At 42.7% G+C, this 24840-nt stretch overlaps 1 protein-coding gene across 2 annotated transcripts in view; it reads left to right on the top strand.

Moving 5' to 3' along the window:
• The first annotated feature begins 1150 nt into the window (after positions 1-1150).
• Positions 1151-24840, top strand: part of SLC9A7 (solute carrier family 9 member A7) — a 68246-nt gene continuing 44556 nt past the window's right edge. For both annotated transcript variants that reach the window (XM_066176502.1, XM_066176503.1), the window contains exon 1: positions 1151-1550. In XM_066176502.1, the coding sequence (XP_066032599.1) occupies positions 1283-1550 (268 nt within the window). In that variant the 5' untranslated portion in view covers positions 1151-1282. The remainder of the gene's footprint in view (positions 1551-24840) is intronic.

Here is a 24840-nt window from a genome sequence, read left to right on the forward strand (position 1 = left end):
GGAGAAAAAAAGTTTCTTAAAATTAGAGCATCCCGATAAATATCCTCAGAAACATGGCAACAATGTTAAGAAGGAGCACAACACTAAAGGAGATAAGAACTGGCGTGAAACGAATTAAAGATGTGGCCAAAGTTATTGTGCTTTCTTTTTATGCAAAATAACGCCTAAAAATACGTGTTAGATGTTGTGATTGAAAGTAACTGTGGGAGAAAGGCTCCAGGGGCAGAAATGCCAGCACTGCTCACACCACCACTGGAAGCTGGGGGTATTCCTTTGGTAGCCAAAGGCAAAATAGTCTCCTGCTGTAGCTGATAAAACAAAAAACCAAAACCAACCAAACAAGAAAACCCCAAAAGAAAACACAAACTAAGTTTTACAGCTGTTAGTATTTCTTTAAACCTAAACTATTTCACTGCTCAGTATTTAATCTTTTAAAGGGATTGTGATTCATTTAAGCAAAAGAAAAAAAAAGCTAAAGGAAAAGTGCTGATTTTGGGTTGCTTGCAAAAAGTGACTTTTCTTTCCTTCCTCTAACTCGAGGTGATTTTCAAACAGTAAACATATGGTCTTTTTCTTTTCAGAAAAAAAATTCAAATGAAAATTGCTGACTAGCTCTCTCTTCATTTCCTACAATTGTCTTGCTTCCTAGAAACAAATGTCCAGGAGGATGGACCTGGTTGAAAACCTCCAAGTTAGCAATTTGCATTTAGTAAGTTCTCCTATGTCTTTATTTAAAAAAAAAAAAAAAAAAAAAGAAAAAGGCTTATGCCCTGGGCCGTCTGCTCTTGGCCCAGCTCGGGCCCGGCCATGGGCAGGGCGGGCTCTGGGCTGATGATTCCCAATACCGCCCCGGTGTAAGAGCCGCTCTCAGGTTGGCTCCGCACCGCGGGGAAGGGGAGGGAGAGCGGCAGCGGCACCGCACCTCTGCCCGCGCCACCTGGAGCTCCCGGAGCACAGCCAGCCCCGCGGGGGCAGCCAGAAATCTCAGCCACCCCTACACCTCCACCGAGCGGGGCACGGGGAAAGCAGCGACACCGCGTCCTCCCGGCGGACCGGCACTCGCTGCCCGGCCGAGGCAGCGCCGGCGGGGCTGCGCCTTTAAGGGGCCGGGGGAGGCGGCGGCGGGCGGGCTCCTGTGCGCCGGGGCCGCTCCCTCCCGCCGTCCTTCTTTCCCTCCCCCGCTCCCTCCCCCGCCGGCCGGGCGGGCGGGCTATGGGCAGTGCCCGTGGGCCGCCGCCGCGGGTGTGGGACGGGGCGCCGCGGCATCCCGGCTCCCGCAGCCATGGCCGAGCCCCTGCGCCGCCGGCTCCCGCTGCTCCCGCTGCTCCTGCTGGCAGCCGGGGGGCTGCGAGCGGCGGAGCGGAGCGGCGGCAGCAGCAGCGCCATGGAGGAGCTCGCCACCGAGAAGGAGGCGGAGGAGAGCCACCGGCAGGACAGCGTGAGCCTGCTCACCTTCATCCTGCTCCTCACCCTCACCATCCTCACCATCTGGCTCTTCAAGCACCGGCGCGTCCGATTCCTCCACGAGACCGGCCTGGCCATGATCTACGGTGAGTCCCGCCGGGGCCGCGGCACCGCCCGCGCCTCAGCCCCCGGTGTCAGCCCCGGCAGGTGCCGGGAGGGGCGGGGGGCGACGGCGGGCCCGGTACCGGCCGCGCCCCTCCGTGCCGCCGGGGGAGCGCCGAGCCGCTGCGGCTGGCGGGCGGCAGCGCCCGGGTAGGCCAAGCCCCGGGCAGGGGGAGCCCCTCGCCGCAGAGCCCGACCGTCTTTGCAGGTGCTCCTGGATCGCCTCCCCTCGCCGGCGTCTTTTCTGGGGTTGGGGACAGAAGGACACTGAGAGGGGACGCGCGGTCCGTAGCCTCCTGTGCGGCAGCGGAGCGGTGTCCTGCGGGAAGGTGCGCTCCGCTGCTGTGGCCGTGCTGCCGGTGACAGCGCTCCGGTGACCCTCGCCGCCGCAGAAAGGCAGCTGGCCGGCCGTCCTTCCTGCAGCATGGAGCGCCGAGCCGTGCAGGTCATCGCAGTGATGACTTTGGAAAGCGCCATCGCGCTGCCCTCGCCGTGCCGTGGCCGCAGCACGCGGAAAGGAGCGTGTTTAGCCTCCGTCCGGGTTTGCTCCCTGGCTGTCGGCGCGCTGCTGTCACCGGCGGCCCGCGTTTGCGGATCCCGACTGACCGCAGTGACGCTGACCAGACACTCTGGCACTGTCCGCGGCTCGTCCCGAGCCCTCCTGGTGGAAGGAGGGCTCTACTGATTGAACTTCGCCCACTCCAGGCCCCTCTTCTCGGTGGATGTGAGTAAAGGGAAAGTAAATCCCTCAGGAGAAACTGTGTGTCTCCCCTGCGTTTGTGGGGCTAATGGTCCAGAGGAGCTGGGCTTTGCTGGACAGTGTTAATGGTGCTGGTCTGCTCTTCCTGGTGCTGTCAGTGCCTGGCGCAGAGGGCAGAAGGTGAGCCTGAACTGGGGACGCAGAGCCCTCACTCCACGGGGAACTCCAGGGTTGTATTCAGCGTGCAGTTTGCTACACGGAGCATAGTGGGTTGTGGTGAAGAGCAGCCATCCATTTGAAAAATTATTTGTCTGCTGGTGATTGGCTACTGCCGTAAGTGCCAGGGGCACTTCTTCTCCGCCAGCAGAATCTGTTCCTGCTGAACCGTGTGAAACACCTGCCCGATGTTGGTCGGGATAAACATATTGAGGGTAACCACACATGAGAAATTCAGCACTCGAGGGGAGGGGGAAAGTGAAGCATTTCCTCCCCAATGAGTACTACTGCTCTTGAGAGCTATGTGATTGCTTGCAAAGCAGTGGAATTTTCCTCTGCTGATGCTTCTCTTAAACCATCCCAATTTGCTCTTAGTCACTGATCTCTTTGCTGCATTGCTGTGTACTTCATGTTTGCTCATTGCTGAAAACCAGCATGAAAAACAACTGGGCATATAAGTAAGTTATGCACTGGCATGATAATGCTTAGCAGCTGAAGAGTGCCCAGGAGACAGTAGATTAACTGTCTGTATTGATTGGAAAAGAAACAGGGTAAGATGGTATTGAAGATGTTTAGATATTACACTACCGTTGTCACCTTTGGAAAGTTCATTTATGATGTTTTATGATCATTTCAGTGGTTTAGTTTATGCTGAAAATCTTGTGCATGTGGGTGTGCTAATGCATGCAGTACAAGTGTCAGGGCATCAAGGGCATTTGGGTATGTGTTTTGATGAGCTGCGTGGGAAATGAGAAATTGTTCAGCTGAAGAGATTCTGCCTCTCATTAAACTCAAATTAGTTTGCTCTAACACTCAGTTCCTGATCTGCGAAAGGGGTGTTAGGTTCTCAATTTGATGTGCAAATGCTGAAATTTTGTCTTAGGAAAGGCAGTATGCTGTATCTCTTTCAGCCTCACTGGCAGCATCCAAAAGAAAGAGTAATTGGCTCAAACTATTACATGTTCTAGATGTGCCCTCACTTTAATAATTTTGCTTTCATAGATTGTTCCTCAGTATAGTTGCCTTCTAAATGAGTCCCGTTATTATATCAAAATACATGCTGTTCTCCCTCCCAAGCAAATGGACTCTTGCCTTTTCACGGCAAACACCCTAGGAAACGTGTTTAGTGAGTTTAGTTCCTACCTAATGTAGTTAACCTCCATGCTGGTAAAGCTCTGCTGAGACCTGGCTTCACTTTAACATTCCACAGGCTTTCTACAGAGCAAAAAGAACAAAACAGCAAGTGCTGTAGGAACTTTCTGTTATACTTCTGATAACTGGGCTTAAGTCTCCTCTTCCTTCCTTGTTGTTTAAAAGACAGCTGATAGATGGGTTTCTATTTTGCTGATAACTGGCTATCTGAGAAATGCACTTTTAAAAAAGCTGCATATATATTTAAAGTGCATATGTTTGATCACTCTGCCTTAAACACAAAATCATAGGCCAATATGTCAAAGAAAGAGTTTGTAGTTCTAAAAGCACAAGTATCTTTTAGTGCTAAACAGAATTTAATTGTAGTGTTGAAACTGTGACAAGAGTGTTACTCTGTGGAAGTTAAGCACTACCCAATGTCAGCTGCTCCAGCGACAGTATTGCTAATATTGCTAATGCAAGGCATTATGGAGCAATTATGGAGCAAAAAAAATCCAACACAACCTGAGCAAACAGCAATCCACAACAGAGAAATAAGGGAATTGAAACTTTGCTGACACATGTGTTTCAGCTTGTGATAATGATCATGTTGCTTGCTCGTAGTGTTGGTCTGAGTTGGAGGATAAAGTGTTCTGAGACACATTTTTCCTGAAGAGGTTTGGCGGTGACTTTGTTTTGCAGGTCTCTTGGTTCTCTGCCGAGAGGCATCACCATGTGGTAGGAGCAACAGGACAAAGACCATGCACCTGGACAGCTCAGGGTGGATTTAAGGGTGGGAAGTGATGCTGGACCCCTAGTACTCTGCTCCTTAGGAGGCAGCCACCTGGATAAGTAGATGTTTCTCAGCAGATCCAGCGGTATCACTGCCACTTTGTCCCTTTTCATAAGTGGTAATTCAGGCAACTGGCCACCATGAATCAGCACAGGTGTCAGTCCTACCAGGTACCTTCTTGTGTGTGGGGTTGTTCTGGAATGTCTGGAGGCCACGCATGCTACTGCTGCAGATAAAAGGAAAAGCAAACTGGATGTGGGTACAGTGAAAGAAAAATAGTATATGAGGAGGAATATAATGCTTCCGTTGCCCCTTGTGGAACACAAATGAGAGAGAAGCTGTAAATCTTCAGGACAAAAACATTATATCTGTTCTGGAATGCTCTGTATCAGACTTAGTTTCTGTATCTACAGAGTAGATACAGAAAAGGTCTATTTTTAGCTCATCTGGCTGCAGTGCTCTCTGTTAGAATTGTACTATCTATCTACACATGCTAGAGATGACCTAACTCATCTCTACTGCCAGAAAAATAATGTCAGTCTTGGTTTTTAATAAGCCACTTTGACATAAGCCTCCTATTACTAGATTTAGGATCATAAATGAGCACCCAGTTTTGAGAACATTATCCTTTCTCTGACAACCTGCTTGTTCTTCCTGAATATTATTTTAAATCGCTTCATTACAGGCTTTTAAAGAAAGTCTTGCTCAATTTTTTTGGCTGCTCAGTATATTTTAATTGTAATACAAATCTTTTCTGTAGGCTTGCTTTATGACCTGTGGCTGAGTGGAAAAATTATAAATTTTTCTTGTGAGAGAAATTTATAAGAAATGCTGTATAGCTTTTATTAACCTGCATGTATTTCAGATCTGCTCTTCAGGCAGGGGTAGTTGGATAGCTTATAATTGCTTGTGTTTCTGAACTATCTTTGGAGTACATTTCATCTTTAGTCCTCAGGGCAGTGATTTTGGGTTCCTTGCTTTGTTTCTGTGGGTTAGGGTTTTGTTGTTTCTGTGGTTTTGGGGAGTTTGTTCATTTGTTTCCATGAGGTTAGTGTGTTTAATTAAGATAAATTAGTCTATTAACTTCATCTTCGTGAGAAGTTCTGTCAAATCAGCACCAGAATCCTCTGATCATGGCATAAGCCAAAGAAGAGAGAAATGGCATCTTGGATTTCTTTTGCATGAGGAAGCCTTTGGTGACACACCTGGCTGTTCAAGTTGGTACTGCTCTGCAGCGCTGTGTGATTGTAGGAGCCACACAGAGGCTGAAGGGGGAAGGTGTTCCTCTGCATGTACTGCAATTCTCATCTGAATTAGAAAGTTGTCACAAACAGATGCCAGATCTGTAATACTGCAGAGCTCACACGCCTGCCTGCCTTCTGCTCCTATGTGAGTGCTCTGGTGTTGGCTGGAGTGTGCTGAGCTGAGGGGAGGTAACCTGATGTCTGGTGCACAGGCTCGTTGTCAGAGTGAGGTGATTCCATGAGAGATTAATGTTGCCCATGCCTGGGCCCTGTCGGAGCTTGAGGTTTTCCTTCGTCCACTTCAGAAAATTTCTTTTGAAACAACTTTCAGTTTTTCTTTACTACTTTGCAATAGAAATACGTCTCTAAACAGGTCTGCCTATGATTCTCCCTGAAAGAACACAACGACTGAACTGCTCTGTAGATGCAAAGCATCTGCAGCCACTCTAGTAACTTCTGCTCTTGGTGCAGATGAGAAAACAGAAAAGGAGATGGTGAGGGAGCATATGAAAGCTATCAAGTCCAACAGGATGCCCAGAATTATCTGTCAGGTGCTGATGGTGTCCCCATCTCAGTGCTTCTTTACTTAGTCTTTGGGGGTCTATGTTTTTGGCAAGAGGCTGATGGGAGAGAGGCCTGGGTTCTCACCTGTCTCCTTTGTGTTTGGTAAAGTATGCCTTTGTTTTAAAGACGGTCATAGAAAGGTGATAGTGCAAGTTTCCTTGGCTGTGTTGACAAAAATCTGTGTGGCAACTAGTGTGTAATCTTATCTCTGGATTTCACAATACTGCATTGTAAATTTTCTGTAATGAACTGTAAATGGTGATTCAAGCAGAATGAACAATTCAGATACTGTTCCTTCAGAAATTTAATTTATAAATGTGCTGAACAGAAGTGGTTATAGCCGTGTATTCCTTTGCAGTGTATCTTTAACAAACCTTTCTCCATTCCTGTGAGAATAAACCTTCCTCAATTCCAAACACTAAAATTGCCTTCACCTGAAGCAATTATCCACAGAGCAGGAAGTGCTTCTGGGTCACCTGTACAGGCAGTCCTGGGCGCCATTTAGGAGTATCTGTGCAACCTGTGAAAACAGTTTCATGAAGTATGGTGTACCCTGGGCTCACTAACAGAGTGACTGGAGAGAACTCTGGACTTCTGCTCTGTGTGCTCCCAGCACAACTGGAAGCAGATGTAAGCCTTGCCTCTGACTTACCCAAACTCTCCCTTCTGCAGGGATTGGCCTTGACTCCAAGCTGGGGTGGTTTCCTGCAGCACACTCTGGAAGATAGCTCTGGAAGCAGTGATGGGAAGACTTGATTCCCTGTGACAGAAAATTATCATGGTTCAGCTAGCTATGATCCTCTTATATCTTCAGTCCCCCAACCTTGCTTTGTGGGTGCATAGCAGCCCTTTCCCCCACTCCTTCCTTCTGAAAGTTGGGCTCCCCTTGGCAGTTGGCTCTGCAGAGTAGTTCAAAACATCTTAGAGAGTTGGGTGAAACTCTCTTCTGGTAGGGAGCTTTTTCCACCCCCATCTGCTGCTATCTGACCAGCCCTTATCTCCATTAGGCAGAGGCGGCAGCTTTACCCTCAACTGATTTAGAAACCAGATATCTCAAGCAGGAACCTCAGCTCCACCATTATTAAAGGAAAAAAAAAAAAGTTAGAGGATGCAGTTTGCACTCCAGAACTATGTATCTTGGCCTGTTAGGGGCCAGAAGTAAAAATATTTTGTAGTTCCTCTCTAGGCCTTAAACAGGTTTTGTGTGCCATGGATGCTCTCTCCTTGCTTACATGCTGAATGCTGTGAGTCCAGCCGCACTGGGCTGCTGAACTATCCCCGTGTGTTCAAGAGAAAGCCTCAGTATCTAACTCAAGTCTGTTGTTTCCATGCTGACAGCCAGAAATACCAGCTTGTAGACTTTTTTTTTTTCCCCCAACACAGAGTACTTATCTGTGACTCAGGATTAAAGCTTTATCCCCGTTAAATACTGAATGTAGCCTTTCTCGCCCTGCTTTAGACTAAGTGGTGTCTACAATGAAAGAATGTGATACAAGCAATTTTTTTAGAAGAGTATTTATGTTGAAGGGTTTTTTACTAGTGTTGTAGAGAATACACAGTCATTCTCAGCAGTTCAGATCTTTTCCGTCTACCAGAGATAGATAATTTAACTAAAATGCACTGCTTTTTTCTCCCCTATTAAAAACCACTTCAGCCTGCAATTAACTGAGTGTGAAGGGAGAAAAGCAAAATTGTGGGAAACTGTTGGTTTCGGGTTTTTTCCATGTCCTGAAATCAGACGAATCACTTTTCTTTATAAGTACCTAAACAGCCTTGAGAGCTATGGTGGAAGAAACTGTTGGGTTTTTATTTTTCCTTTCGCTGGGGGGTAAGAGCTGAAGGTTCCCTCTAAATTAAAGTTGAGGAGATGAACTCTGCTCTTAGCCCGAGGAGATGTGTGCTTTCCCTTGCTTTCTTTGTGGCTTTGGTATTCCATGTTGCTTTTCAAAGGCTGGGTGGAAGCTCCTCATTTCTCTTGATTGCAGATGTAGGTATGAGTGATACATGGAGAAAGATCACAGCCTCTCCTGGCAGAGCTCCTGTGGGTGCAGCCCTGCTGCCAGGGGTGTCTGTGAGCTTGGCTACATTGCTACCCTTGATGGCTCACAGTGGGGTAGGTCTGCTGCCACAGGAGGGTCCTGTCCCTAATGCCTCCCTGGTGGGACATGCAGGTTTGCTGTAGCCTGGGTCACTTCTCCACAGCTGCCACTTTCTCTGTTTGTAGCTTTTTTCAGAATGCCTCTTCCTGATTGAAATAGATCTGAAGTAGATGGTTTTAAAGGCAGCTGAAGCCACCAGAATACCTGATGCATATTTTAAGTGTATTTGAGTGTATTACTGGTTCCTCCTCTGTTACCGTGTAAGCTCCTTGGAGGAGGGGAGTTTGAACAGCAAAGCTGTGGGTCTTGGTGTACTGGATTTGTGGAAATGTTTGAATAAAGTGGTCTGCTTATTTAGAATGCCATACCTCTTCATAGCTCTCTTCACTTCTCACTTAGACCTAAAAAAATAAGTTAGGATTGAGGAGATTTTTTTTAAGTTTGGCATGTTCACTTTCTCTTTTATTATGAAATTGGGCGACTATTCTTTACCAAAAAAAAAAGGGATGGAAACAACGGAACACGCTACACATGTATTCCTAAATGCAATTAACTTGTCTGTGCATAAGATGACAGTCTTTATTGTGCTGACTGTTTATGGAAGTGGGTTGTGTGCTCCTGCATCTCTTGCCATCAGCAGGTAGGTGAAGAGAAAGCTGCCTGTGTGGCTTGGTGTCACCTACGTGTGAGACTTCCCTCTGTCAGCTCTGCAGCAGGGCACGCCATGTCCATGAGTGGTGCCAACACACTGAGAATGAAGTTATTGCTTCTGAAGCTCAGAGGCTGTTCCATTAATTCAGGAACTGGATTAAATATGAAAACTGCTGTTAACCTTTGCCATTGCTTTGAATAAGAGATACTAACAGAAAGATGTTGTAACTGATGATAGTTTAAAAATAGGAAGTGTCCCACATGGATATGACTATCTTTTGGTTTTTACTCAGAATCCATTAGAATGAGTGCTATCTGCTTCCACACTAAGAAATTATTTCCCCCAGACATACACTTCTTACCTATCAAGTCCTTCAGTAGTGAAAGGGGACCTGCGTTTTAAGTTCCATATGCCTCTCTGCTGTTGTTTTACTGCTGCTTCCTATTTTTCATTCCTTTGTGACAGTCTTCCTTGTACTTACTGATTGTGCAATGGCCTTTCTCCTGAAAAGATTTTCCTTATCCACGAGAAAACTTGACTGTTCTTCTTAAAATGCCTTTTTAGTGAGTGAATACCAACTTATTTTAATTGGCTTTTAGCCTTGCTGTGTAATTGATGCTTTCAAAGTAGCCATTAGAAGTTAGGCTCCCTAGAAGAGTTCCAAGTGGCAAACACAGAGGGCTCCCTGGCTAGCTGGGAGGAAAGAGTGCTCGCAGGAGAATTGGAGCAGCGAGTGGAGTTGACATCACTGGCTACACTGCAGTTTTTCACTGTCTGGAAAGCACGGGAATAATATGGAAGAAGAAAACTGGTGTAAAGGCTTATTTCTGTTGGTGAAGTGCCACTTGATTGTTTCCTCTGGGTTATCTTTGATATTCTAGTTGATTATTATGTAATGCTAATATATTAAGAGAAGAGGAGGCTGACTGTAAGTGACCTTCCACAGACATGCCTGGCACGGTTAGCTGTAGCATCCTCTCCTGGCTCACAGAATTCAAATGGGCACTTCTTGTTTGGTTTGTCCTGAAGATTTATACTTTGAGAGTCATCTTTTTACTCTGTACAGCATAAAGTGTGTGGCTTTGTCATACCTATCTGCAATACTAGGATCTTACAGGGAACATATTCCCACCAGACATGGGTTATGGTGAATCTTTCTTGGAAGAAGATGAGTATTTTGAAGATGTGTTGGTGTGTGTGAAATAACCTTAATGCTGGAACAGACTTTTATGTAGGCAACTGAGTGTCAGGGCATTGTTTCAGGCTAACCTTTATTGCTTTTGATCTCTGCACAGCAGTATGTCTGACTTGGCAAAAATTTGTTTATGAAGCTGATTTTTATATCTAGAGACTTTTAACCTCCTTTCAACCACGTTCATTTGTGTTAAAGCAATGTGTATACACACACACAATCTCTTTCTGATTATCTTTTACAGAGATACATAGATATAAAATTAATCTTTTCCTCAGCACTACATGACTGAATAGTTAGTGAGTGATTTCCTAATGATGATCTGCTTGTTAAGCTGCAGTAACAAAATATGATTGCAGCATAGTCTGATTATACATGTGCCTGCATGAAACAGAGAAATGTCAACATAGATATCTTGGTGATACTTAGTTCTTGATTATGTCCCCTATTTCCTCAGGGAGCCATAAAAACGGTTTATTGCTTTTGCTGGCAAATGCTTGAGTCTACTTATTTCAGCATTTTCATTTTTTGATCCTAATGGTTTTGGGATCTCTTCCAAAGTATAAAAGATGGGACAGTTACATTTATTTTTTGTTCTCTGTACTTCAAACACAAATATCTAATCTCATTGTGCCAGGTTCTTATGATGTTAGTGTTTTGTCGACCCTAATTACAGGATAGGGGAAAATTTACGTTTTTCTTTTTTTCGTACATATGATATAGCCCCTCTTCTAAAGACTGAAAGGTTGAGGCAGGAGGTGTAAGCACAATCTGCCCTGCATTTATGATCACTTTGTCATTAGCCTGTGAAAGCTAAGGCTAAGGATCAGGATCTCAGTCTTCTAGGTACTGCTTAAACTTATAGTTATATCCTTGAAACAAAAACCAGACCAACAACCCTAAAATCTACCTCTGAAGCATTTGGTTTGCTAAGCTTACTAGCCAAAGCCAGAGGTTGTCTTTACTTCTCTGTTTCCAGGCCAGAAGTTGTTTTTCTGCATTAGGTGCTACCTTTACCACAGCTCTAAGAGAAATTTGAGACTCCCACAATTTTTGGAGCATGATGTCTATAAAATTTTTAGCCTCCTTTTGCTCTTCTTTCTTCATTCACATGATGACGACGACACATAAGCCTTGCTCTCCAACGGTTCCTGTGGGTACTATTGTTGTCATCTATTTTAGCTCTCCTAGAAATTGTATTATGCTGACTGCTTGCTTTTTTTTGTGGGAATCTTCTAACACTCTTTTCTTGTTATTTCATTTCTCTCCACGGTGCATCCAATAGCTTATTTAAAGCTGACAGCCTGGATTCCTCTCCATACATCAGACCTACTTTTTTTCCCTAGTCTAAACTGAAAACCTTTGCTCTCTCCCCTGCCTCATGGGAATATGAGGATTGGCTCAAAATCAAAATGGCTGAAATAGCTTGTCATTTTTTATCTTCCTCCTGCTACCACAGTCTTCATCACTGGGACTGATTCCCCTGAATGAAACTATGTGTGCCTTGTCTTCACCTGTAAGCTGTTTAAGCTGTGGGAGTTATTTCTAGGTAACATATGAGTAAGGCATGAATTCCTATGTCTCTCTACACATCTACAGTCCAGGCTTTCATTTCAACATTGGCTCCTTTGCTGTTCTGGTTCTCAAGGAGAATTTTGTTCAGATTAAACTTTTGCTGTCTGTGTTACAATAAATGTTTTTCCCTGACCCTCTCTTGCTTTGTTTCTGTGTTCTCAGCTGTCCTCAGTAAAGTGAAAGATAAAGATACGACTGTCTTTAGAACCGTTTAATCATAACAAGAATCAAACTAACATTCTTTAACTTGCTAATAGACTGTGTCAAGAGCAAGACTTAGTTTTTAGCTCTTATACTTTGAAAAAAAGGCTTAAAGTTTGACTCATGAGCAATGTATGAATTTCACAGCTTTGAGAAGAAGACTTGGATCATTGAGACTATTTATCACCAGGGTTTTGTTATAGAATTTTCCTTGAACAGTCAGCAAGGAAATTTGAGTTAATTTTTTGTAACATTTATATTAAGTAATAAATTTATAACAAGTTTGTAAAGAAACCAATCTTTCAGTAAGTTAAAGCTTCCAAGGTCTTCAGAACACTTAAATGCAGAAAAGGGCAATGCATAAGAACAATAATTGGAACTTTTGTAATTATGTCAAGGTGCCAGAATCTAAATGATGCAATACGTGCATGGCATTTTTGATCCTTGAACAGATCACATTTGACCCATGTGTGCACCCACACACAGCATGCACACCTCAAAGCTGAATTGCTCACTTTCCAGAATAGCCTGTTCTTGTGTAATACTCTGTCTGAGCACAGAGACAGATTTCTGATGCTTCACTTGATTAGAAACAGTATTTCTTTGCATTTGACTTAGCATAGAAAATATATACCATTTTACATGTGGATATGGTATTTTTTTATTGACTCCAGAAAAACTTGTCAACTAAAACATAGGTTCTTCTTTCTATTGTCCTGATACATAAGCCGAGTGTATGTTGTGTGGAGATTATGAAAGGTTTGTGAATCATACTCTGAGATAAATATATGACTGGTGGAAAGCTGATACACCTCAAGTTAATAGTTAGGTATACTCCTAAATTTAACTGCTCTTACTGTAGGTGGTTTTCCTGTTACATTGTATTTGCCTTACTGGTTGAGAGGCTTGAAACAGCTGCTTGTTGACAGCCAGAGATTTATGGGAAGTTCCTGCTCAAACAGGGGCTTTCCGAGGTTTGGAGGCAGTGGGCTGGTGCAACCAGGAAGGTGTTGTAGAGCTGTTAAAAAGGTTTGGGAAGACATTACTTATTTTTGTTAGCAGTGGTTTGCCAGAGGTCCATTCCATAATGCCGGGCTTCAAAGTTAAGCAAAGTTAATTTTAAAACAGCATCATATTTTTAAAATGTCTGTAATGTCTGGAACAGAGCTCTTTTTCATACTGTAACTTGAACTGACCAAGTTCCTTGGACTAGGAGTTGCTACTGGGATGTCACATTTGCAGATTTCCTGGTTGTATAGGCCAGGAAAATTTATCTATGACTTAGGATTTGATGGGCTTGAGAACCAAGCAGTCTTGCTGTAAGCTTCAGTGAGCAGGAGGTCAGCCAGTACTGAAGAAGTCACCTAATCTGGCCAGAAGAAGTTGCAGAGCAGATTCCTGCAGCAATTGGTACCCCAAGGAGAAATGCTTGGCTAGACTGTGTCTGCAGAGAGATAAAGGCAGAGGACTCAGTCAGGCTTATTGAGATTTTCCTCCCAAATATTTCCGTTCTCATAACAGAATTTGCACTTGAAACATTTTCAATTGAAATGGATTGAGATGTAGACTATGGAAGAATGGAAATATCTGGGTGGGGATATGAATTTTTTTGGGGGGGTGGCAAATCAATGGCTGAAAAACTAGAAGTTTTCTTTCTGCAAAGAAGAAAAATATTCTGATTTACTAGTCTAGTTTTCCTTGCTGTATTCCTTTGCTATTTGTTTGACCTTTCTACTTGGTCTGTGGGTCACAGTCCAGTAACCTCAAATCTTTGAGATAATAAATAGGAAATCCTGAAAAAGAACATTTTCTCTTAGGAACATAACAAAGGGGGGGGGGGGGGTGGTCCTGGCTGTGACTAGGGTTGTTGATGTATATAATAAGAAAGGTTTTCAGAAGTCAATTTCAGTTACACCATCTCTGAACCAACACAAGTAAATTGCTCAGCCCTTAAAAATGTTTTCAGTCACCTGTTTATACTGCTGCTTTTTTTTTTCTCCCTTTTATTCCTCTTTGCTTGGTACACCTACAGGAATTGTATGATAGCAGGGAGTAGGGGAATAGTTGGGTTAATGCTGCTCATCAACCTGAAGCTAGAACCCAGTTTTTATCACTGCCTGTTTATATGGGATGGAAATAAAAATGTGTGTGTGTGTATTTACAGCTCCATGAAATACCAAGTATCCAAGAACTGTAAAACTGTTCAATTTCCATTTTTGCCTCTTCAAGATGGAAAATAATACTAGGTCTGAAGTGCAACAGGGAAGGTTTGCTCAAGATTGCTTGGGAAACTCACTGCTGAATCAGATCACGAGCTGTGATTGTGTCCTTACTCAGTGATTTCCATCAGCGTTGTCTTTGCAGTTCCAGGAAAAGCGGAACCTTTACTTTGAAGCAGTTGATGCTGTGTAGGCTCTTTGTGTGATCTTGTAATGATCATACAGGGCCCCAGCTAAACACAATCTGACTTTGCATATCTACCTGTGCCTATAACAGATCTGTACTTGTTTCTTTATAACAGCCATGCAAAGCAGGCAGCTGCCACGACTCTTACAGGAGAAGTGCAAGTTAGAGAGTGTGGGCTGCTGCAGTGCCCTTTCCCGTGGCTGACTCTTAACCTGGCACAGAGGAGTGGAGTCACTTCTTGTGGCCCTTTTTTTCTAGTCAACAATTATAAAAAGAGGTGACTAATTTTTTTTAAGGGTGTCTGAGTATTGGTAAAACAATTAACGGGGGATTTCCTGCCTTGTGGGGTTTTGGTGTTTGCCACAAGTGTCTTAATATTGGGTATTGTGTGCATGATTCATGTGACAAGATCCTCTCAGTCCTTTATTTCCATTTGATTTGGTGCAAATTTTTAGTTATTGTTGTGGCAGAAGGTTTGTGGCATACCTTGTTAACTTTCAGTAGAATTTAATGGTAAGTTTTCCAGTTAGACTGCTGGAAAATAAAATCTGTTACTCAGAGAGTAATCAAAACTAAATCCAGTCCTCAAAGCAAATACTTTAGTATTGACCAGTCATTATGCAGGAAAATGGATATGTGAATTTATATATGTAATTATATTGTCTGCCAAGTTTTTTTTTTTTAATTGTTGTTAAAAAAAAACAATTGGCAGCCTGACACTGAGTGTTTTCCCAATGATCTGGCAGTTCAGTCTGTCAGCATTTAGCATGAGCAATTGAGCACACCTTTTGTCAGTGCTTTGCTATTATAACAAATATGACACTTTCCCTGCACCCATCTGGATCTCATAGTCTGAAACACTGTGGTAGCAATGATAATGCTGTGCTCATCCCCAGAGTCCTGTTGTTCCTTTTGAAATATTACAGCTATTTATTACAGAAGAATATGGTAGGCTGAAGAGTCTATTTGCTTTCTCAGCAAATAGAATGCCATAATTAGTTCCAATCCCCAAATTGGTTCTCTCTACCTGAGTCTAACAGCTAGGCAACACTTCACTGTAAGGAGCTGTTATCCAATTTGATCTCCTATTTATTGTTGCTTAACCTGCTCATATTTCGTAACAATTCCTCGTGCTTAAATTGATACAGCTTGTTAAAAGCAAAAACAAACAAACAAAAAAAATCATTTTCTGGGTTGCATTTGCAATTGTGTGATTTATTTTTAGAATTTGGGAGGATTTTTTTTTTTGTGTTGGGCTCTAGCAAAAGCACTGTTGAGCTGGTTTGCCTCCTACTGAGGAAAGGCTCACCGAAGCAGTAATTCTCTTGAGGTCCTTGGCATGAATAGGCATTGCAGCAATAATTTTTCTTTTCTCAAGAACTGTTGTAATTGCTGCAGCTTCAGAACACATCATTGTCAGGACCTGACATGAACATATTTTTGTACAGAAGCAGCAGAAATCTCCACAATACCTGCAACAATGTTTCAGCGTATCTGTAACCTCTCTTTAATTTTGTCATTCCTTCTTTCTGTGAGTTACTGATCCCTAAATAAAAAGGAATGGGGAAAGGTAGCCCTTCTGTGTATTTGGGAGGGAAGGTACCGTGAAAAAACTTTATTTGTACAGAAGTGCATGTGGTTTTTGAAATACAACATTTAAATGATACAGTGCTTCATAAGCTGTTTTTACTCTATATCAACCATTTTCCTGTTTTGTTTGTAATGTGTATGTTTTCTAGCTGACCGTTGTACAGATCAGCAAATCTTCAGTGCATGCTCTGAAAGCTTGGATTTTCTTTGGATTGATTTTCATTATGGCCCTATTGCCTTTCTTTACGATCTGAAGAAAGCCTGCATTCATAAGGATTACTGCATCTGCAAAGGATGAAGAATAAGTAGGAATGATGAACTCCAGTGGTCATGAATGGGCAGATTGTCCCGGGCATTTATTCAGTTGTCAGTATATTGTGGAGTATTTGGGCTGAAAAAAAAATGTTAGCATTGGGTAACATACTCTTTTTATTAAAGCACAGTAGAGTACTCAGAGAGGGTGTATAGTCCAAGACACACTAGTACAGCTCATGCTGTCTCTCTTCCTAAGTGTGATTGATTTGTTTATTTCCCGTTGAAAGCTTGTATTTTTAGATTTTAATTCTACTTTCCATTGCTAGCTGTGCTTATCTTATCAGACAAGACTTATCAAAAAGGTGCTTGCAATTCTGAGTGGGATGCTGTACTGTGTTATGCCAGGAGCACTGAACAAGGAACACTCTGCTGTGCTGGCTGAAGATCAGAGTTGATTATGGAGTCTGAAATGTTGCCTGTGTCTGTCAAATAAAATTAGTACTGTGACCAAGAGTTGTGTGCCTTCAGGTTCCAATTTGCCTTTGATGGGGTAGGTGTTGGTAAATGCAGATTTTTTTCGATAATGTTTGGATAAAGCACTTTAGCAGTTCTATCCTCAGTGGTAACAGTCTTTTCTGCATAAGATGTTAATCAGCAGTAAATGACCACTGGGAAGTTGCTGTACTTCCAGGTGGCATGCAGCACTTCCTTGTGCTCTATTACTGGAGCAATTTAGGAATATCTCGTGTTAACCATCTGGTTCAACTACAACCAACATTTCAAACAGATAAAATATAGGAAGCTAGTACAATATCATTTAAAGTAGAGAATTAGAGTGAAATTGTTTGGTGAGTGTTTTGGAGGGTATGTGTGAGAAGTGTGTCTGGTGCAGACTTGTCTTGACTGCCTGGGGGTTCTGATTCTATTGGCAGTAGCTGGTTTAGCAACTGCACAAACCAAATATATGCAGTAAAATTACAGCATTTAAGTGAGTGCCATTTATTGCACACAGTAATAATATTCTGGCCTGAAGAAGGTTTTCTTGCCTTTGAGATTTCACTATGGAATCTCTTCGGGTTGAGTCAATGAGCAAATATAGCCAGACTTTGATGCAGCTACTGAAGTGGTGAATGTTAGTGATGCTTTTTGAAAACAGTCTTCTCTGAACAGTATTTTGCTATGGGTAGTTTGTTACTGACAACTCTTGCATGAAGGCCTTTGAAGAGCAAACTAAGAGCTTGAAAATAGCAGCTGTTTCAGAGAGAATGAGAGGGAAGGAAGGAAGCAAGCAATGGGGAAAAGATTTTCTCTTGATGAAGACACAGTGCTATATAAGCCACTTAGGTGCATATTTTGAACACTGTTTTCTTCAGCTTTTCAGAGAAATTATTTTGTATGTACTTGCCATCTTTAGGATCTTTGCTAGTGCTAGACTTGAGCACACAGTGGTGTGTTTTTTTGCAGTGCTCTGCTGATGTACCTGTGTTCCCTAGTTTGACAGGAGTTGGTGTGACTGCATTTCCTGATATCAGGGTATCTGTGATTATTGCTCAGAGATGTTGTTAATTGAATATTTGCACTTCTGTAGACATCAGTTGCCCAGCTGTTATCTGTCAGGCTGGATTTGTATTACTAACAGCCATGTCACAGATAATTTTTTTTTTTTTTCATGTTCCTACTTGATGATTTTGAAAGGTCACACTGTAAGAACTGGACTGTGTAGCGTGCTTGCATGAACCAGCTTCCGTGCGACTTCTGGCACAGAAAATTGAATAACAATGTCCAATATTACTATACCCCATGTTCATGTGGACTCTTAGGATATTTCACCAGGTCTCTGGATACTGCAAAAATAATGACTGTCATACTCATACTCTGAAAGTATACCAGATCAGCCTGTGCACTGCTTCTGTCCATTCTAAGAAAATGCATCATTGTGTTTGTGCCACTGTGCCTCACCTGTGCTTCAGCTGCACTAGTCCAACTTGTCCTTTATCTTAGAGTCAAAGATACTGTGTTTCCAGCAGCAGTGAGGAACAGCTCCTAGTTAGTGTTGGAGATAGTGTATCCAAAATAGGAAATCACCTGGAACACTTGACTTGAAAGGCCTACTTTACTCATGGTGGTGTCTGTTAGCTTCTAGCAGAGAGCTTGCATATGGTATATCAAGCTGTTACCATGTAACATGTTTCTGTAAAGTTTTCTTCCTTCCTTCTATTCTTTGGGAATGTGATGGCTGCTCCCGATGTCCACATGATCATTGAACCCTGAGATGGGTTTGCAGAGCTTCATCTTGCAGGTGAGGAGTTGTGGCAAGGAGCAAGATCTAAACCATTCACTGCAGCTTTCAGCTGTTCCTTTCTGATGCCTGCAACTGTGGTTTGATTTTCTTATGCTCCCACATATACTCTCATGTATCACTGAAACTTGGAAGGCCCACTAGTCTTCTCAACCAAACCCCTAAATACTTACTTGTTCAAGAATGCCGGGTCATGTCCCCTGGTGAAAAGGGACTTGTGGTTGTTGGCATCACCTGGTAGCTCTTACAGGCTCAAACCTGGAATCTAACTCTGCAGCCATGCTGTCTGCTTGAAGGCTTTGTCACTAATGAAAGAGAGACCCACCTTGCTGATATCCTTAACGAATTTCAACAAACTGGACATGGTTCTAGTTCATAGCCACTTTCTGTGAGGTGTAGCAAGGCTAATCTCAGAGTAAATCCAAGGCATGTGTTGGAATGAGGCTGGGCTTTGTGTTTGAGCTGTCTAACCCAGCACAGTGTTCTCATGTTCTGCCTGCTGATTTCTGGGAGTGGAGAGCAATTTTCTAAAGCAAAGTGAAATTAAGTTTATTGTGCTGCTTGTGCAGAGTGGAACACTTCAGTCTGCTTTAGAAAATTGCATTCTGCACAGAAACATGCTATTGGAGTTAAGGTGAAGCAATGATACCAGTGACAGAGGGAACAGAAAAGCCAGGAGATGCAGCTCTGTGCAGTTTTGGTTACAGCTTCTTTGCACTTTGCTTCTTGGGAAGTGTTTTTGTCCTTTCTCTGTTGTCAGTCAGTTTGCCATCACCCAGCCCTTTTCTGTGCGATGTCACAGTGCCTTCCCTGCCCCAGCATCCATGGGTTTTCTGGTGGCTCCTGAGTCAGTAGTTTTGATCAAGGTAAATGTGGAAGCCTAGCTAAATACACAGAACTGTTTCTAATCTTTCAGAATTAATGGCAGAATTGTGATGGAAGCCTCTTTGGAAATATTCATAACTTTATTTGAATTTTTTCTTCCTAGTGTAGTAAGTGATTCTTTTGACAGCTATAATAATACACAGATTAAAAGTATTTGTCATTACATTGGTGCATACCAAGGCAGTCCATGCTATAGGTAATAACAGTTTGAATTACTTTTGTGTAAGAAGCTGCATAGCAGAAATTGAAAAGCTCTATTATGTGGTTTGGGAGTTTTATAAAACTCTTCCAAAACATTTCAGTCTTTAAACCCATGGAAGTGGCTTTTTTTAGGTCTCAGAAGTGGTTTTAGCAAGTAACATTCAGCTGACCGCCAAGGTTAAAAAAAGTAATTTTTTTTTTTTTCCCTGGAGGCTTGAGTAAATTTTTGGTCATTTCTTTTTCTCTGTAGTTTTGACAGTTGCAAGTTGCAAATGCTTTGTCCTAATAGGTCTTTAAATTTTGAATCTGAGCTTGAACTTTTAAATTTGTTTGTCAGACTTAAGTCAGTTCTTACTCTTCAACACTTAGTTTTGCTTGCAGCTGTACTTTTCATTTTTCCCCATCCATTGTGATGAACAGCCTGAAAGATGAATGTGTGGGAAGCTGCTGCAAACTGCCAATGGCTTTTAAAAGGCAAATCGTTATATCAGAGCTCTCTTCAAGTGCACTGGGGACTTTGTGTCTGAAAAAAATGAACTTCATTTAAAGCACATCTGTGGCTTTTTTAACATGAATTGCACAAAAGACATTCAGTGTCTGCCTATGAGGTGTATATGAAGTCAACCATAGTATTTCAAGACATATTAAAACATGTTTTCTGAGGTGTAAAAAGTATCATGTTATGCTGAAATTGCTCTGTTGAATTGGAAGCCTCAAGCAGTGGGTTGAAAGGAAAAGTTATTTATCTTCTGACCTGGTGCTTTGAGCAACAAGGGGAGAAATGGGAAATTCTAGGCTGATTTCTCTTTGTTTTAGAGCTTGGAAGAGGAAGAGATGTCAGCTGTGTTTCCTGCTGGCTCTGGGCGAGTGCCATCCACCACTTCCCTAAATGTCAAGGTATACAGGGTGCTGGTACCAAGCCAAAGCTTGGTGGAGGCAAAATAGGAGTTGCAGTGAGCTGCCCTGTATACTTTACCTCCATTGAAGTGAATCTGAGCTCTTTATGTGTTAGCTACTGGTCAAGTTTTTGTGTTGTGAGGTTATTAATAAGTGCACATACACTGCCATTTAACCTGCAAATTCACATAGTAGAAAATCTTGGAATAAGTACTTTTCAAAGTTTCAAGAGGAGTTTCTCCAAGTGTCTAATTAGTCATCTGTCTCTTAACCATGTTGTCTGAAGGCAGCAGTACTAGCACGTAATTTTTAAAAACAAAAATCCCATTGAGTGCTCTCCGAGGCAGCTCTCTCCATGAGCAGTGTTTGTTGGTGGATATAGATTGTCTCAGCACTTAGGGCAGGGTAGAGTAACCTTTTATTTACACATACCATTGTTTGCTGGGGTTTTTTGTTCTTCTGTTAGTTTCAACTACTTATCTGATACCAGGGCCCTAACAGGCACATTGCTATTAAATGAGGTGCTTTTTCTGTGGTTTGGGATGGCCGTTGCAAACTGGACAAAATGCATTTTAATATATTGCGTATTCCTGTCACTGGCACTTTTATTATTCTGTCATGCAATTTTCTTAGTCTTTGGAGAAGTGAAATTGAATAGAAGCCAGAATTAGCTGATACTGTATTTTACTTGAAAAGTCCAAATTGGAAAGGGGAAAGAAAAGGCTGTGAAGGTTACATCTGAGCAGTGATGTGGCAGGTTACTTAAACTCATGTAGGCAAAAAGGGTGAAGGATGTGCATGGTGAGCAGCAGTACTTGTTTTCATAGCCTGCTACTCTGTACTTTGTCGTGAACATGGGTGTGGGTCCATCCCATGCTCTGGCTTTATGTCAAGGGGGAGTTGTACATATTTCTGGTGGCAAATGTATAAATTTGTGGGTTTTTATAGGTATCATGTGCAGTTAATTATCTAAAGAGCAAGTTGACTTAAGCAATTTTTCAACTGAACTGGTTAGACATAGTTTTATTGATGAAAATGGATATTTTTGAATTCCTATAAATTGTGTCAAAGAAAATAATTTTGGAGGGTATTCTGGTGATGCTTATCTGAAACAACCCTGAAAGTGCCGTGGTATGGGAAAAGTGAAATGGAGCTCCTTCTTCTGGCTTGGTATGTTCCTGGCAGGGTATTCATTACCTTGGCATGCAAGAATTGCTATATAGTGATTGTTTTGCACATGTCCAAACCCAAAATTTTAGTGTAGGGCTGAGAGCTGTTGTGTTGAAACTGTGTGGGAAAACCTGCTGTCTAAACCTGTGAATTTCTTATGTTTGTTCTTGAGGTTGCATTTGTTCAAGAGAATATGCAGGGGAGAGGAATGAATGGCCTAAAAGACAGCATAAATAAAAAATATGGTTTACACACTTAAAATGGGTTGTTTAAGAGGAAGCTCATGGGGTGCACAATGGTTCTGCTGGTGTAGGTGGGATCAACCTTTGGTAGGGAGTTTTACTCATTACCTTTTTCTGTCCAGCTGGGGAGTCTTGCACCAAACCCCTATGGTGTCAGTAGCTGTCCTGGATGTCAGTGAGTCAGATTATTCCATATAGCAGCAATTGGCTGCTCTTCATCTCCAGGAAATCTGATTTTATTAGCCCTTGTAGGAGGAAACATGAAATCAGAAGTTCCCATCTACTTCTGTGCCTCTAATGAGACATGCTGAGGTTAGAGTTGAGATGGCATGCAGAGGAGAGATGAAATGGATGTGATTGCTGGGGCACCTTGTTGACACCACTGATGCTAAAAAGGACAAGGGGTGGCAGAAAGGTTAGGCTGCAGCAGCATCTGAGATCTGTTGGGGGCAGGCAAGGAGACATCAGTGTGTAGCGGGAGAAGAGCAAGAAGTTAGTGGCTAGGAGCTGTAGGGTGAGCTTGGCTGGAAAAAGGTAAAGCTTGTGCCAATTTAGGAGGAAAGAAGGAGGGTGGTAACAGGCTGAGTAGGGGGTCAGAAACTGCAGCTGTGGGACCTCTGGATAATGTGCTGTTTGTAAGCAGGCTGAGCTTTTGGATGGCTTTTTTTGTGACTACTCAAAGTGCATTCTTTCCTCTTCTCCAGCTCATGGGAATCAGTCAGGAAGGCAGAAGTGTCGTGAAACTGTTCATGCACTGCAGGCTGTGGCAGAAGTCATTTGCTGGCTTCTGCAGCTAGTACTAAAAGAACTGCCTAAATTTTGAGATACATATGAAAACACGTCCATAAAGTCCTAGAAGAGCATTTGCTGTCTTTTTTTTTTGGTTCAGAGCACATATAGTGGGATGGATGTTAGAACAGCTGTACAGTGGGATTGACAGTGGTACAGTGTACAGTGGTTGTGAGCAGGCCATGGTCAACGAAGTGCCTGTGCTCAGAGCAGTCACCCAGAAAGGAGAGAAGGGAAAGGTGTGGCTTCTGCTTTGGGACATGTCTGTAAGGGGCAGGTTGCTTCTTATGGGATAGATCTTCTGTTGGACGGTGTGTGTTTGGATGCTGTAGTAACAAGGCCTCTATGGTCAGACATAATGGTCATGAAAAGCCAGAGTAGTCATCTTGCTGCTATTTCTGTCTTTTGGGTCAGTGCATTTCTCTGTAAGCCACAAGCCATTTTATCTACAAGTGCTGGTTGGTTTTCTGCCCACAGCTACAGAACATGGGGCTTGCCTCAGCAAAAAAATTATTTTCTTGAAAATTCATTCAACTTGAACCCTTTGTCTCTTCTACATGTAGAAGATTATGTTGTTAGTAACTGGAAAGGGCTTGGTGCAAAAAATCTTTGGGAAGAGAGAAGTACTGGAATGTTTTCAGTTGTCTTCAGAAGAACATCTCTGGTACAGGTTTTACTTCATTCGCCTTGCTCAAATTTCTTCATGTCCTTTCCTCCTAAGAATTTGTTTTGGCCCCCATCCTAAGCAGAAGTTCCCAGAAATGTTTTTTAGGATGAAGGCCTCCACATATATCTATTACTTTCTACAAATGAGCGAAGGCCTGAGGCTGGGATGTCAAAATGTTCCTACTAAGAAAACAGACCTAGCTACACTCCTTGTAGCTATTGTGGGATCTCTGAACCCAAAACGGTACCAAGATGGATGTATTTCTTGCCCCTTCCCCCTTCCTCCTCTCCTTAAGTCAAACCTTCAAAATTAAATGACAGTGTCAGCAAAGAGATTGTTGCTGCTTAATGAATTTCAATTGGGTTACAGATTGAAGCCCAACTCCTTGCCATGACAGATTAATAACTCCTTCTGCTGAAGCTTTAGTGGGGGGGATAATTATTTTCTGTGCCTTTTTTTTTTTTTTTTTTTAACTGGAAAGCTCATTTCTTGCTAGTGCTTGAGCCAGGTGCCATTACTGTAAATCTTTTTGTAACAAAAGACGTGCCTGAGCCAGGTGCCATTACTGTAAATCTTTTTGTAACAAAAGACTTGACATTATTATTTTTCAGACTCTGAGGCACTTGTGGCCTCCCATTTGAGCTATGCTGAATGTTCTAACATGCAAATGGGAGAAAAAGCAATAACAGAACAGAAGGATTCAATAGGAAGCTTTCTTATACACCATATACACCATAAACACTGCTGCTAGTCCTGTTGTTCTTCTTGGTGCCTGCCAGCATGGTCACTGACGTGCTTGGGGGAAAGGATCTCGGTGTTTGGGGTTTTACTCATCTGGCTTAGAAGTCTGCATTGAAAGAAATGCTTCAGCTCTGCTGCTGCTGCAGGGGAGCTGTTGCAGCTGACACTCTGTTAGGGAGTCACTCCTGTGTGAGGGAAGGAAGGGGAGCCACAGTGGGGCAGAGGTTGGTGTCTTTGTGATGGCCCATTGCTGCTCGCACCTCTAGGAACATATCTGGTATTAGTACGTGTATGGCTTTCACTGCTTGGGTTTTATAAATAAGGAGGAAAACTGATATTTTGAGAAGTGTAAAGGAGCTTTTAAAACGTTATTTTTAAAGTATTTAACAACCAATGCTTTGTTAAATACGTTGCATAAAACAATGATTAGGCAGTAACTAAACTTGAAAACACTTGAGATTAGTTGCGGACTCTAATTTCTGAGAAATACCTGTGCTCTTTGTAACTGTGGTATTTTATTTTGAAGTTGAGCTTGTCTCCTTAAATTGTCTTCTGTGGTTTGTCCAAGGTCTTTCATTGAGGTCATTACCAAGGCTGGGGTTGGCTCAGGAGCCTTGACTCATAGTCTTGTGCTTGGACCAGAGGCCACATGTGATTACCACAGAACAGCAGCTTCTTCCAGGGCTGCCTGTCAGTTCAGGCTGGTTGACAGATGCTGTCAGTTTGTTAGGGTTTATTTTAATGCTTCTAAACTTTTTTTTCTTT

This window comes from Chamaea fasciata, unplaced genomic scaffold (assembly GCF_029207755.1).
Source record: "Chamaea fasciata isolate MVZ Bird 193981 ecotype frontalis unplaced genomic scaffold, bChaFas1.0.hap1 SCAF_2, whole genome shotgun sequence".
In the NCBI taxonomy this organism is placed as follows: domain Eukaryota; kingdom Metazoa; phylum Chordata; class Aves; order Passeriformes; family Sylviidae; genus Chamaea; species Chamaea fasciata.